The sequence below is a fragment of the Heliconius melpomene genome, chromosome 20 (genome assembly GCF_056956725.1).
Source record: "Heliconius melpomene rosina isolate 202511_hmr_F chromosome 20, ASM5695672v1, whole genome shotgun sequence".
NCBI lineage: Eukaryota > Metazoa > Arthropoda > Insecta > Lepidoptera > Nymphalidae > Heliconius > Heliconius melpomene.
In genome coordinates, this window is record NC_140408.1 from 11,774,047 (window position 1) to 11,790,122 (window position 16,076).

Sequence of the window (16,076 nt, forward strand, 5' to 3'; positions counted from 1 at the left end):
ACAAAACGTTTCAATTACAATTTATTAAGTGTTATAACAATATAGAAGTTATATAAATATTAAATAAAAAGGAGCGGGGAATCAGCGTGGGCCAACTAGTTATCAAACCGATAAAATTGCGTTAACAATAAGAACATTATAATATTTCTTTATTTAATATGTAATCATCGAATAAACATGCCAAGTGTACTTTTTATTCGTAATTGATTGAAAGACAACTAACTTTCAAAAATCAATATGAAAAATTATACAATCGATTTAATCACACTTATACAAAACGGACATCCCTATTTCTAAACAAGCTGAGCTATTGTCATTTGTCATTTTCGTTATATACGTAAATATTATTGTAAAAATATGAAACAATGTCTGAAATATTCAATTTAAACAATATATGCCGTTGCTGCCATTCCCAGGGGAACTTTAAACATTTAAATGAATCTTATTTATACAATGGTCAGGAGGAAATGTATTCAAATTTATTACAACAAACGTTCAATATAGAAGTAAGATATTTTTGTATTATAGATGATAAATATTTGTCATAAATAACTTTTTTAATTTAAGAACATATTACTTGTTAATCAGAAAGCTTATATCTATGAAATTTTGTGTGTCTTTATATGATTTATGTCATGATTTAACAAATTGTACCTTAATTAATTGTATATTATTATTTATTATTTCTTATATCAGCTTCACGCTGTATCCCGCAAACAGCAGGGCAGGCAGAGGGAACCTAGTGTTAAAGACACTCCGTTCCTCGCTTTCTGCTGAATTCTGGAGGCATTGTATGTTGAGTGGCAGAACTCAATGCCGCACTTTGCCTCGACAGCAGAGCAAAGAAATGGAAATATAAACATAAATAAATATTTCACTTCCTTCCTTCCTTCCTTATTAGTGGGGATTGAACCCACAACGGTCGCATTGCAGTCACACCTTCGTACTGCTGCACCACAACAGCCTCAATTTCTTCTAAATTTCTTATATGATAGCTATATTTGACAAGAAACGGAACCATAATTATAAAACATTGCTTTGCTTGTTACCACAGAAAGCAAATGAAAATAATAAATATTTTACTTCCTTGATTGGGAATCAAACACAGAACCTGTCACATTTACAGTCTCATCTACTTGCCTCTGTGCCACGTGTGGTCTCCTCTCTTGGCCTCTTGTATATTGGAGCTACATAGCTTCATAAAACTTTTATACTTACTTTAACTTTTAATTTGTATATTTTTAGATTAAACCAGCTCCTGACTTATCTTATTCAATATGTGAATCATGTATACAAAGATTACGTGATGCATTTAAGTTCAGTCGACAAGTTTTATCTTGTGAAAGATTGTTTTATGAATATTATAATACACAATTAAAAGGTAAATGAACAACTTATAGAATATTTTAAAGTATTTTTTTATTGTAATTAATATAATTTTATTTTGTCCAAAATATTCCTTTGATAGCTAATAATTTCATGAAGAAATATAATCATCATATGAAAGAAAAATTGGGCAAACTGTATGAAGAAAATGAAACCATTTCCATTATGTAGTTTACCTCATTTTTAAGTAACCTGTATGACGTCTGGCGCAAATAATGGTCTGCGGAAAGAGTCTTGCAATAATAAATTTTATTTTTTACAATATTGTAAAATGTATATTTAAATATGGGCCTTTCTACTCTAATGTGGCATCCTGATTTCATCCGATCTGGGGGCTCTGGCATCTTTATCTAAATTGCATAAAGCCCCGCTGCAATAAATATTTATACAGCTTCACGCTTTTTTCCGCACACAACAGGGTAGGCAGAAGGAACCTTTGTGTTAAGACACTTTGTTCTCCACCTTTTGCAGAATTCTGGAGGTACTGCATGTTCAGTGGCGCAACTCAATGCCGCGACTTTTGCCTCGACTCTAGCGATCGAACACACAACCAGTCGCGTTTACAGTCTCACTTTGTGTCGGCCTTCGTAAAAAAATTTTTACGAAATACTACTTATAATTTTTAATGCATAATATAACAAATTATGATTTATATATATTATTTCACTCAATTTAGTATAAATTCGATAAATAAATGTTCGAATCTTTTATGTTTCGTGATAATTATTTATTTTTATTTATTTTATTTATTTTCATATATATCAAGTAACATGACTCATTTTGTTAGTAACAATGAAATCTTAATATCTAAGTTAGTATTTAAGTTGCTTCTCCATTCCACTCGATATCCATTAGTTTACTTGTTTGTTGCTCGTCACCTCAACCGCAACCGGTGTTTCAGTAGGTTTCTTCGGCTTAAAATGCACAAATTTTCTAAAAATAATTCCATGAGGCCATAGATTTTCATCTAGGTATAATGGCAGCATACTTTGAGATACAAGAAGTTTATATGCATCGTATTGACAATGTCGTTTGATTAAGATTTTTTCTAAGCTGACATCTTCCTTTGTTTTACTTTTTATATAGGTAATTATATCATTTTCCGACGTGTCTTTATGAACGTTTGTTATAAATAATGGTATTTTACGTTCGGCAGCTCTAAACTTCTCTTCCGATTCTACCAATACGCTTCCTATTTTACCTATAAAACGGTTTCTCGATTTCTGAGATTTTTTACGTACAACAGTCCAACTCCCATTAGCATTACCGCTCTTAACCTGTGACGCATAAGTTTGCTTTTCTATTATCTTCGATTGCTGACCGCTCGTCTTGTTTGTCAACGAGGATGAATCATTCTTATCGACAGTTTTTTGTTTCAACCTACGGCCGGTGCTAGCATCGGCTCGTCCGGGCGATTGTTGCAATACGTTGTGGCGTGTCTCTGTCTGACTACCGTCTATTTTTTCTTTATTTAAATCACTATAATTTAAACAATAATTCGTTGGCGATGATATCCCACAATATAACTGATCAATATTCGCTATATTTTCATCTAAATAAGACAACCCAATTGGGCCACTGTCGCTGTAACCACCCCGTTTCATATTAATTTTAGCCGTTGAGAACGGGGATGAAATCCTCTTTCTGTCAAGATATTCTCTCTTTATATCCTCAAGCTGCTCAAGAGTAGCATATGAGGATTTAATCGCTTTTATTTCCGCTTGTATTAGCATTAGATCTTTTAATAGTTTTGAAACATCCAAATGATCAAAAGTAATAGGGGGTAGTTTCTCCAAATCCCGTGCCACAAAAATTGGCAATACATCCGGGTCAGTTATCTTAAATATATTGATAATATCGTATAGCAAACGATTTTCTTTACCTTTTCCCTTACGTACTGTTTTACGCACATCCGTCGGTAACGACTCCAGGAGTAAGTTGTTAGCCGTCTCAATTTGTTCGCATGAGAAGGCAGACGAACAGATTTGCACTAAAGTCATTTCATCCACGATCGAGATCTTGTTCTGAATATAAGCTAAAAGCTCATCAATCACGATATGACAAACATTACACTTGAGCGTCTTCGACATTTTACTTTTTACTTTTCACATTTTACGACCGACTCGGACCAATGCGCGCACGTCACTGCATTATGCATTTTTGTTTTAGATATTGATTTTAATTGCAAAGAAATCAAAGATGAAATCGAAGATTACGGTAAGAAATATTAGAAATTATCAATTATTATTTTGTGTTTGACAAATAACAACGAATTATTTTGCAGACTTCAAAAAAGAAATTATCAATCAAAATCAAGACAACTTTGACCAAAAATATGATGATGGTAAGTTTAAAAAAAAAAATACAGTCGAATTGATAACCTCCTTTTCTTACAGAAGTCGGTTAAAAAGAAACATTTTTACCCGACTGCGGCTAAACCCAAAAGAAGGGGTTATGTTTTTTTCACTTGTATGTGTTTCAGTGTTTATACTAGCCCGTTCCTTTTTTCTCTTATAACTGTTAAACCAGTGAATCGATTTTGATAAATGATACGTCGTTGGATTTGTCTTAACATTAATTTAGCTAACGCGGGTTTTGTTTTCTTTAGAACTTTCTTGTTAAATTTAGTTTTTAATGGTATTTAATAGGTTCGGGCTTCGTCTGTGTGGGTTCAATCACCGGTTTTCAAATCAAGATTTAAAATAATTTTAATTTCCTCGCTCTGGTAGTCAGAGCTCTGCGGTGAGTAACGCCGGTCAACATTCATTTTGGGATTGCAAAACGTAGAGTCATAAGACTAGATTCTCCTTGCCTACCCTACTATATGCGGGGATACAGCATGTTATACACAAAAAAAAATGTTTTTTCTTAAATTACAGGTACATTTAGCGACATAGGAGATGATGACCAGCCATTGTCTACGTTAAAAAGTAATTGCGTTCAAAATGAATGGATTACACCAAGTATAGGTAAAATTAGATTATATTTTATCCGTTTGTAAACACGAATCCTACTCGAAGGTATCAATTGTTTTCATCTCGTAGTCTTGGTAACAGAACGCGGCGTTAAGTTAAGCCACTCAACAAACAATGTCCCTAATATTGTGTGGTGCATGGGATCGGAGTGTTTAACCGTTAAGTTTTTCTTATTATTTAAAAAATGTTAATCAGTAATGTAGAATTAAATTTATCCAAAATCAACATTTTAATTAAGGCTGAATATTTAGAATACAGTAGAAACTCGATTATCCGGCCCTCAGTTATACGGATAAGTGATTATCCGGACTCCCAACCGCATAATTTTTTTTATACAACCTACAACAATGAAACCTAAGAAAATTTATATGTACTTAAATGCGTACGTAATTTACATGAGTATACGTATGTTGGAAAATGTTAATAATTTCTTGTCAAACATTGATTTTCGTTGATATACTTATTACTTGTTGCTATTAATAGATTTATTACAATTTTGTGCTAGATATGCACAAAGCCAGCGTTATAGATCCGATTATCCGGATTTTCGATTATCTGAAGGTCTAACGACAAACGACAATTAGCCCAGTTAATCGAGTTTCTCACTGTACTACAAAATTTGTATAAAATAATAATAATATTTTAAAAATATATTTCTATTTCAGGAAAAGAACCGAAAAAAAGAACAGACACAAAGATAAAAAAATACACATGCGGAATATGCGAAAAAAAATTCTCGTACAACGGCTCCTTAGAAATGCATATGCGTTTACACACGGGCGAAAAACCCCACCCATGCTACATATGCAACACTAAATACAGTCTAAATAAAGAACTTATAAAACACATTACTATAAAACACAGCATAAATAACTCATTTCCTTGTATAAAATGTCCAAAAAATTTTGAAAAAGCACGTTTTTTGAAAAATCATTTAATTACCCATTTTGGGGTTGAAAAGTTTAAGTGTGTTCATTGTGAAAAGGAATTTCAAAGGAAGAAAGGGTTGAAAGAACATTTAAAAGTTCACACTGGAGAACGTAATTTCACTTGTGATATATGCAATAAGTCGTTTGGGCATAACCAGACCCTAAAAAGTCATATTCGTACCCACACTGGTGAACGACCGTATGTATGCGATATATGCGGCCGTAGATTCCCACAAAGGACACATTTGAAGCGCCATATCTTTATTATACATACCGGCGTTAAACCCCACGCATGCAAAGTGTGTAACAAACAATTTTCAAGCAAAAGTTACTTATCCATCCATGAGAGGCAACACACGGGTGAGAAACCCTACAATTGTAGCATATGCAAGAAAGACTTCACTGCATACACTACTCTTAAAGTGCATATGCGTGTACATACAGGCTTAAAACCGTATATATGCTCATTTTGCAACCGTCAATTTGCTCAAATGGCCAGTTTTAAGCTACACGAGCGTACTCACACTGGGGAACGCCCCTTTTCTTGTAAAGTATGCAAAAAAGCGTTTTCTGACAATGGTTACTTGAAAATACACATGCGCGTTCACACGGGGGAGAAACCGTTCACTTGCGACATATGCAAACGTTCGTTCAGGGAAACAGGACAGTTGAAGCGTCACATGCGTGTACATACGGGTGTGAAACCCTACACATGCAAGATATGCAACAAACAGATAGGGAATCTGTCCAAGCATATGCGTGTCCACTCTCAGGACAGGCAGTTTAGTTGTGGCATATGCAATAAGCAGTTTTCCATTAATGGCAATTTGAAGTTGCATATGCGTGTGCACACGGGGGAGAAACCGTTTGCATGTGATGTATGCGACAGCCATTTTAGTCAGAGCAGTGGTTTGAAAAGACATAGATGTACTCATGGGAAAATTGAATAGCATTTACAATATATTTTATTGAGGAAAAGCGCGGCGTTGTTTCATCACACAACACGCAATGTCTCCTGAATTCGGCGGAAAATGGGGAACGGAGTGTCTTAACACTAGGTTCCCTTTGCCTACCCTGCTGTGTGCGAGATTAAGCGTGAAGCTGATAAAATAATATATATTTTATAATCTTTTTTATAATATATCACGGGCATAGCAGCGTAAGCAGAGAAAATTTGAGAACCTACTATTTAGACATTCCTACTACGTAGACAGAGGAAATCTGGGAACCTTATCTAAAGACACTCTGTTCCTCCCTTTCTTTCTCAGGGCGAAGAAATGAAAATATAAAATATTTAATTCCCTCTAGTAGTAGTCAAACCGACAACTGGTCTGTTTAGTGCCGTCGAAGAAACTTTTCGTCATACATCACATAACAAGTGCTGTAATTCCTTTTAAGTATGTCATTCTTGTGAAAAGGACAGAAAATAGGGTAAGAACAATATTTAAGTGTAAATATAGATTTATGACCTGCTTTCGATTCCCACTTGGGGGGATAAAATATTTTCATTTTGTCGTAAGACAACTGAAGCTATGGACTATATACCTTTAAAGAGCGGCGTTAATTTTCGCGCATTCTTTCCAAAAATCAGCATTTAATTATAAATATGACAAATATTTTCTGTTTTATACATGATAAATATATTATTGTAAAAAGGTTTTTAATAAGCAATTCCCTGTACTTAATTGTACATATTTGTTATTTATTAAACTTTATTATTAATAAGAAGAAAACAATAAAGTTAATATATTAATTTTTATTTGTTTTATTAACACTTTTTAAAATAACGTATTAATAAAAATAAAAGTATAATATTAATAATATTGGAAGGAGCAGATTCAATTCCAGCCGTAAGAATAATCTATACTTCGATACTAATAACATAAAACTGAAGAGTTTGTTTGATTGTACACTCACATCTCAGGAACTACTGGTTCGATCTGAAAATTTAATTTGTTTTGGACTGTCCATTTAATAGGAAAGGCTATAGGCTATATTAGATCTTTTTTATCGCTTCATTGTACAACAAGTAGTTACCTCCATTTGACCATGACCAGAGCCGCAAGTATTAGTAAATACTTATAAATAATAAATAAATTTGAAACTATTTAAAGCGTTCGTTTTATACGACGGTTTAAGGCTATTTATTAGAAGTAATTTATTTATTTAAATACTTTCTTTAAGTTTTGATTAAAATGTGCGGACAATGGTAAAAAAAACACGTGAATAGTTACTACATTCTTTTTTCTTAGTTACAGTATGAATAGAGCACTTAAATATCTTACTAATATTATAAAGGTGTTGGAAGATTAATGTTTGTTCCACTTTCACGCAAAACCTACAGAACTGATTTAGATAAAATTTTACAATTGTATAGCTTATACATCAGAATAACACATCAATAGTTTTGTATAATTTGGGTTTAATATAACAATATGTTTAAGCAGGCAAAGCCGCGTGTGGATCATTAGTATATTATCATATCATGATCGTTATTTATAATGTTCGAATATATTTATTGGCTTGCATATTAAAATGAAAGTGATCAACCTCAAAACTTCTAAAAAAGATAATAAATAGCCTGTTCCTACTAACAATTTAGAAATATACGTTTTTTATTTGGACAGTCGTACACATGTTATAAACATTTGTACATAATGTTTTCTTTCTGAAGAAACAAATTTTGGGTTGGGTCTCTTTCATTTCATTACATAATAAAAAAAATGTTCAGGCACTTTGGTCACTTTCCACTTATCTACGTTTGTAACGTTTAAACTACGCAGTCTTTGATTTCAATATGTTTTTCATTAACAGTGATTCAAAGGAAGATTTGATTTCAGTCCAATCTCAAATTCTTGTATGAGAAATATTGTTATACGCGTGATTGGACCGAAACGATAGTACGAATGATATCATTGTTTCTCATATAAGAATATTTTATAACATTGTGACATTGGACCGAGAACGAGTTCCGATAACAAAATTACATCTATAGTTCTATGCATTTTCATAAACATGTTTGGGGAACTACCCTCTAAAATGGAGAAAAACGAGCTTATTTTATAAAACTCGAGTCAATGTCGACAGTCGGTGTCGGTGTCGGTGTCGACTGTACTGTGTTTATTAGTAACATTTAACAGTGTCGACTCTCTGCTATTGCTATATGCTATTTGAGATTATTCTTTCGTCATCCATCCATCATCTTAGAGCGTGGAGTTGATTTTAATTCATGAGCATTATTATCAGAATTTAACTGAATTTAACAGCATGAGCTCTTTTCATATGATTTCTCAAACTACCTTTCTGTACGTAGAATTTTTCACACAATTTACAAGCATATATAATACCAGTATGATTATGTTTTATATGACTATGCAATGTATTCCTCTCAGAATATGATCTAGAACAAAATGAGCATTGAAAACGTTTATCCATATGACTTTTTTTATGTTTCTCTATATTTGTGAACGCCATTTTGCATATTTCGCACGTTATTTTCTTTTTGACTGGTCTGTTAGGATCGTGTATTTTTTCTAAATGACGATTCAATAAACTCTTAGTTGACAGTGATTTATTGCATAGTTTACACAAAAATCTCTTTATACCGTTGTGCGAGTCAATATGGCGGTTCAGCGTGTATTGTGTACAAAATCCGTTCCCGCAAATATCACAAATGAACGGCTTTAAAACACCGTGATTTTTAATGTGCGTCAAATAAACACCTTTGTGATCGAACGAGACCCAGCAAACTTTGCATTTATACGGTTTAGGATCGCTCTCGGTCGGCTCTCCTGGAGCGTGTGTTTTTTTATGTTTATTTAAAACTGTTATCGTTATATAAGCTTTTGGGCATAAGTCGCATTTAAACGGCCTGTCATCGGTGTGTCCTCTTATATGATAAACTAAATTTTTGGATAAGGCAAAGGTTTTTGGACATAAATTACATTTAAACGGCCTAATTTTGTCGTGAACAGCGGATTTATGCTTGTTCAAATTAGTGATATCATTAGAAGCGTGGCCACACAAGTCACACATTATCTTTTTACTCATACCCATGTGCCTCAAAATATGTTTTTTTAACGAAAGCTTGTATAAAAACACTTTACCGCAAATATCACAAAAGAACTGCTTTGTTTTTAAGTGTGTGTTTGTATGGTAATTGAGAGCTGTCGAATTATTATAGGTCTTATCACAGTATTCGCATTTATATAATTTCTTTTCTTTATGTTTTTGATAATGACCGACGTATTTTTTATGTTCATTGAATGTTTTGAAACAAGTTTTACAATTAAACTCGTTTTTGTGATTTCTGTTGATATGCCGGAGCAAATATTTATACATGTCGAAGTTTGCTGAACATTTTTTACAGCTATATTTGAACCCGTTGTCAGTTTTTATTCTGTTACACCATTTGAGATTAACGACGCTCTTTAACGGCTTCTTTTCTGGGGTGCCTGTAATAACAAAAGATATATATTTTTAAATATTATTTATATATTAAGAATTACAAAAGTATACGAGACCATTACGTACAACTGTACGCTGTGTCCTGCGCCACGATTGGTCAACAACTGTAAGGGCGCCAGATTGTGGGTTCGATTGTTCGATGGTAATATAATCTATTTATAAAAAAAGAACATGTTCCGACAGAGTGAGGTAAGACGCACGCACAGCCGCAACCGTTGATGGTAGAAACGTAAAATTTGGACAGATGTTTATTTTCGTAATCTGGTCACTCACTAAGAAGGGATTTTGAAAAATTTAAAGCCTAAAGTGATTAAATAGGGGTTCAAAATTTGTATGATTTTTTTAAAAACTGCACCGATTTTTATAAAATTTGAAATTCAGTTTTGTAAAAATATTTCGTTGAACACGTGTTTTGCTTCAGGGTACAGAACTTATTACATTTCCTATTCTTATTAAAAGAAAATAAGCAGTAGGTACTTATTACTTATGAACTAAACTGACCTAATCAAAAAAAAAATACATTTCCTGTTTTTATAAGAAAATAATTAAACAGTACTTATTACTTACTTTTATTAGATGTTCTTGACTTTTCTTTCTCCATAAAGGTTTTTTCACTCTTTTCTTCTGATTCACAAGAAATTTCTATTGTTTCCGGTTCCTGGTCAACATTATCATTGTCATAGGCGTCGATACTATTATTATCTAAAAAACAAAATATAGGTTAATATTCCTATAGGCAATTGCACCACGACGACTTTATTTTAGCTCCACGCTGCACATATAGCAGGGTAAGCAGAGGAAACCTAGTATTAAGACCACTCCGTTAACCACTTTCCACCGAATTCTGGACGCAGTGCGTGTTGAATGTCAGAACTGAACGCCGCGTTTTGTCTCGTTACCAGAGCTAGGAAAATGTTAAATATATACTCTATACGTACATATGTTAAGTAACGAAAATATAAAATAAAAAGAAAATAAAAAATGCCTCCAGAATTCGGCAGAAAGTGGGCAACGGAGTGTCTTAACACTAGGTTTCCTCTGCCTAGTCTGCTGTGTACGGGATACAGCGTGAAGCTGGTTTGTGCCCTGCGTTACGGCCTCAATGACCCTGGCCCTGAGTTTGATGATATAACAAATGTATTATGTTTTTTAAACATGTATTAATAATTTATAATAATTAATTAAATTACCTTCATTATTAACAATTTCCGGTTTCACAAAAACTTCTTTGTCTGAAAGAGAGAGAACATATAAACATAATTAGCAATTCAATCGTCTGCAAAGTCGGTTTACGGACGGTTAGTTTACGAGATAAAATTATAAGAAAATATCGAGGAAAATAATTATCATTGAATTATCATTACTTTGTGTAATACAAAAAAGGAGTTAATTATATTTTTTTTATGGAAAATGAAAAGGCAAATGAGCGTACGGGTTACCTGATGGTAACGTACCGCCCACGACCCCGTGTAGCACCAGGGGAGCTACAGGTGCGTTGCCTGCCTTTAAGGGGGATTGGGTCCCGGAGCCCAGCATTACTAAATGCGAAACGCATGGACATAAAGCCACTACTTAACGCCGGTTTTAAATGCCGGGGGTGGTAACGATCCGGTCGAGTCTGCCCATGCGTGTTGGCATTGCTGGCGACGATCCTCCCACACGTAGTTTAGTCGCCTCTTGCGACACCACCAGTACCAGGGTGATCCTATTCTAAGCCGGGAACACGCGGCATTTTCTTTTTACCATTAATTAATATTTATTTGCATTAGTTATTTTTTTTTCCTACTTAAATTATACAGATTAATCAGTAAAAATGTGAACGCTTAGTACGATAGTCCCTCTCTATCGCCTCTTCCGCTCTCGTTTGCACACTCAACATAAACAGAACGTGACAATGAGTTTGACTTTTTTGTGCGTGCAGCCGTGTTGTCACGTCAAATAAATTGAATGTTTAACTTTATAAATTAACTAGCGGACGCGCGCAGCTTCGCGTGCTTATTTGCACCCTTAGGGATGAATTTTAATAAAACATGAAACACGTGTTCAATTAAATATTTTTAAGAGTCTGAACTTAGAATTTTATAAAAATCAATGTCGATTTAAAAACATTTGTATACAAACTTTCAACCCCTTATTTGCACCCTTAAGGGGTGAATTCTAAAGAACCATGAAACACGTGTTCAATGAAATATTTTTAAAAGCCTGAATTTAAAATTTGATAAAAATCGGTGCCGATTTAAAAAAAATCCATACAAACTTGCAATCCCTATTTCATCCCTTTAGAGTTAAAATTTTTGTCCAGATTACGAAAGTAAATACCTGTCCAAATTTCACGTTTCTACCATCAGTCTTACCTCAGTCAGTGAGAACAAGTCCTTTTATATATATAGATAAGTAAAAAATAAAGAGAGCAAGCAAATAAACAATGTTTTTATCAGTTTCACGCTATTTTAGAGTAGATTTTTTTTAGGTAAGCAGAGGGAACTTAGTGTCAAGACGAGAGAGATTTTCAATACATTTTGTATTGAAAATCTCTCTGTGTTGTGTTGAATGGTGGAACACGACGGAGCGCTTCCACTTGTCAGAGCAGCTAAATAAAAATAATTAATTCCCCCTAAATACGCGTCAAAACCACGACCACGACATATAGAATCGAATACTGTTCAGTTTTGTGCAAGTTGCTAAAAATTTTTATCATTTCTGCTTTTCTTTCTAAGAGGGATTCGAACCCACAATTGTCGCATTGACAGTCGCACGCTTGTACTCCTGCACCATGATGATCTCAATTTAAAATAATTATGAAATAATTTAAATACACAATAATACCTTCAGCTTTTTCTATTTTAATCTCCACTTGTTGTAATAATTCATCTGTAATCACAAAAGTATATTATTAATTGCAGCTAAAATTGAATAGGTTAGTCCTGCCGCTAGAACATGAGGTTTTCAAAAATATTTTAAAGTACTAACAGTTAATTGTGAGTCGGCCATGTGCACTAAGGCTTCCATACCAATTTCAGCATAGTAGGTCAACTGGGAAAAGGTACTCATTTTGTATACAATGAACTATTGATTTTTTTCTAAGAAATACCAGCAAAATTTTTCTTCTAGCATTTTTTCCTTTATTTGTGCTATAAGACTTTGCTTCTTACCAAATTTCAAGACTTTGAGTTCACGGGAACTACCCTGTAGGTTTTGATTCCCTTGAGTTTAGATAATTTGTGGCATAAACAGCTGTATCTTTTGATTGCATTGGCTTAGAAGTATGATTTTTTCACAACTCAAAGGGACAGTAGACCTGACTATTTAATATAAATTTTAGCTTGATACCTCTGCACGTTCCTAAGAAAATGATCCTAGATGGGTTGCGTTTTTTCCTTTTGAGGTACATATTCCTTAAATCTTTAGGATTCTATACCAATTTTTCCTTATTTATAATATTTTATAGTAATAAAGCTGAAGAGTTTATTTGATTGAATGCACTAAGCTCAGGAACAACTGGGTTACAAAACACACAACTATCACATTTATAGTTATGCCAGTAATCCACTATGTCATTATATTATCAAAATAAAATATAATACATTAACATAATTATAATATGCATCAAGATAATAGACACTTACTATTGCAATATTCTTGAAATTTCCTCTCACATTGTAGCACTTGTTTTTTAAATTTGTAAGCTTCTTTAAGCTTTCCAATACATGTATTACATATTGTGTAACTCACTTCAAATCCTGGCGATTGCAGCTGAAATATAACAAAAAGTATATAAAAGCAGGAGACAGTTTTGGGTTCGATTCCAACATTTAAAATAATGTAAGAAATTGATATAAAATTTATGTATTAACCAAAATATTAGTTGCAGAATTCCAAGCTACCAAAATAAAAACCGAGTTATATATCAGTAAACCCTGGTTGCCTTCCATTCATAAAATAAAAAATATATAAGAAAAATTAAACAATACTCAACTTACGTACAAACCTAAAGTATTTTTTAACATTTCTATATAAATTTCCTCATTATCATCCACTTTATGAGGAGAGTCTAAGGATTTAAATAGTCCGTCTGCATGACAGCATCTGCATAAAGTAGTCAAATTCCAAATACCCGACATACTTTATTATGTAGCACAGAAAACTATACAATAAACAGCTTATATTGCAATATATAAATTACTGAAAAAATATAATAATTATTTCTGTTCTGTTCTGTTCTTTCTATTATGGCGTTCTGAGCGTGCCAGTTGAGCACAAAATCACTTCGCCAGTGTCACGTTGAATGGAGAACTCACGAAAGAGGTTGTAATTGTAATAATAATTGATTGATTTCTCGATATATGGCGTTTCGAGCGTGCCAGTTGAGCACAATTCATTTCGCCAATGTCACGTTGTATGGAAAACACACGAAGGAAATTGACCGGTAATAAAAAAGATATATATACACAATTATAGAATACATATAAATAATAATAATTTCCATTTTCTTTTAATTGTCAACTGTCATTGTCATATACTTATGTTCCTTGGTCATATATAAAATTGTCAAACGTCAATAGTTTATTTTTCAATATTCGTATATTTGCCACAGATTCTTGTTGTTACCAATAAAAACATCTCGGATTTGGATACGGATACAGATTGTTTTGGTTTCAGTTACAGATATTAAATTATTTCGGATATTCATTAGTTTCGGTTAGGGAAAAGGAGTTCCATAACATCCCTGCTTATGATGGCATCGTTGTGCACATGGGTGTAGGAATAGCGAGGACTGAGTGAACCATGCCCACCCCGGAATACTTTTGTGACCATCCCAAAAATTATACCAATAAAAATTTGCCCTAAATAATTAGAAAAACCTTTACATATGTATAAATGTATACAGCTTTAACTAACATATATAATATGTACATATGTACATATAGGGTAAATGTACGGGGATTCGGCAGTTTAACGCTCTTATAACTTTAAACTATTGTAAATACATTATTAAAGGTTATATGAATTTGCAAATTTTAGTAGGACATACATCAAATTACTGCCAAAAGACCCACTTTGAAGTGGGTCTTTTGGCAGTAATTTGATGTATGAATTATGCGGTTTAACTTAACCTTAATTTTTATATTAATTTATTTGTGGACCTCTTGTTTGAACCCTACTTCGTGATAAAATTTAGCTCTGTTTCTAACTTCGTGAGTTTGTGTCCCCTATTTCGGGTCACAAGTTTTTACCCCGCGAGTAAGGTTTTATAATAAAAAAAATTAAACACATTTATAGGTTTTGATTGTAAAGAATTTGTAAATAAAAAAAAATAGGTTAGATCAGTTTAAAAACATTAAAACTTTGATAAAAAAAATCAAATTATATCATCTTCACGCTGTATCCCGCTGACAGCAGGGTAGGTAAAGGGAACCTAGTATTTTTAAGACACTCCGTTCCCCACTTTCTGCGGAATTCCGGAGGCATTGCATGTTAAGTGGCAGAACTCAACGCCGCGCTTGGCTTGAAAGATAAATTTAAATAAACATTTTCTATTTTCTATACTATTTCTATTTTCATCTCCTCGAGTGGGGATCGAACCCACAACCAGTCGGTTTTAGAGTAACACTTTGTACCCCTGCGCCACAACTGGCTTCAACTTTTATAATTTAGAAATATATAAAAGCACAGTTTTAAAAAAAAAATACATTTTTGAACTTTTATATACTTTTTTTATAAAAAAAATATAAAAAAGCTCAAAATTCAAGTTTAATTTTTTGAAGCTAGCTATGTCAGTTTATAGACCTATATATTTGGCTCATGGCTTTTATTTTCGCAACCAGTTTAGTATATTCTTGAAAAAATATAAAGATCTTTATTTAGACTTATAGCAAGACTAAGATAAACAATATTAACAAAGACAGAGAAGTCAATGTGTTGATTTTACGTAGATTTATTTGTCACGAAGTTAGAGAAAATAATGAAATGTGGGGGAGCTTATTTCGTGTTACTGATTTTGGTATCTTCCGCAATTCTGTTTATTCAGTATTTTTTACATTATGTAAAGTAATCATTAACTACCATGTATATTCGAAAACATACACAAAAATAAATTATAAAGGTTGATTAAAAAACAAAGTTACATTATATATAACACATACACATTATATATAAACGGGGCCTGGGTCTGTCAGACCCGACGTCCATGTTTCCCATACATGAATGATTTCAAAACGCCATATATTTTTATAATATTACAAAATATACTTTAATATTTTAATTGTATTATTTGTATTCAAATGTTTTTATTGTTTTATATCATATATTATTTGGCATT

The 16,076-nt window shown here is 32.9% G+C and overlaps 2 protein-coding genes across 2 annotated transcripts; one reads left to right on the forward strand and one right to left on the reverse strand.

Moving 5' to 3' along the window:
* Positions 1–280: 280 nt before the first annotated feature.
* LOC146528017 (uncharacterized) lies at positions 281–7,044 on the forward strand. Its single transcript, XM_085204007.1, has 6 exons — positions 281–506; positions 1,246–1,381; positions 3,556–3,603; positions 3,671–3,730; positions 4,266–4,355; positions 5,027–7,044. The coding sequence occupies exons 1-6, from the start codon at positions 366–368 to the stop codon at positions 6,238–6,240; spliced, it is 1,689 nt and encodes a 562-aa protein (XP_085060133.1). The 5' UTR covers positions 281–365; the 3' UTR covers positions 6,241–7,044.
* On the reverse strand, positions 7,031–14,813 carry LOC146528018 (uncharacterized). The gene is made up of 6 exons (XM_085204006.1): positions 13,738–14,813; positions 13,384–13,510; positions 12,584–12,628; positions 10,948–10,989; positions 10,325–10,459; positions 7,031–9,744 (listed from the first exon to the last, which is right to left on the reverse strand). Exons 1-6 carry the CDS (start codon positions 13,876–13,878, stop codon positions 8,540–8,542), a joined length of 1,695 nt encoding a protein of 564 aa, XP_085060132.1. The 5' UTR covers positions 13,879–14,813; the 3' UTR covers positions 7,031–8,539.
* Between the last annotated feature and the right edge of the window lie 1,263 nt (positions 14,814–16,076).

Coding starts and splice junctions, on each gene's coding strand:
- LOC146528017 (XM_085204007.1), top strand. CDS start 366: ATGTCTGAAATATTCAATTTAAACAATATATGCCGTTGCTGCCATTCC. Junction 3,731..4,265: donor TGACCAAAAATATGATGATG/GTAAGTTTAAAA, acceptor CTTAAATTACAG/GTACATTTAGCGACATAGGA. Junction 4,356..5,026: donor ATGGATTACACCAAGTATAG/GTAAAATTAGAT, acceptor TTTCTATTTCAG/GAAAAGAACCGAAAAAAAGA.
- LOC146528018 (XM_085204006.1), bottom strand. CDS start 13,878: ATGTCGGGTATTTGGAATTTGACTACTTTATGCAGATGCTGTCATGCA. Junction 13,511..13,737: donor AAAATACTTTAGGTTTGTAC/GTAAGTTGAGTA, acceptor GTTATATTTCAG/CTGCAATCGCCAGGATTTGA. Junction 9,745..10,324: donor GTCAAGAACATCTAATAAAA/GTAAGTAATAAG, acceptor TTGTTATTACAG/GCACCCCAGAAAAGAAGCCG.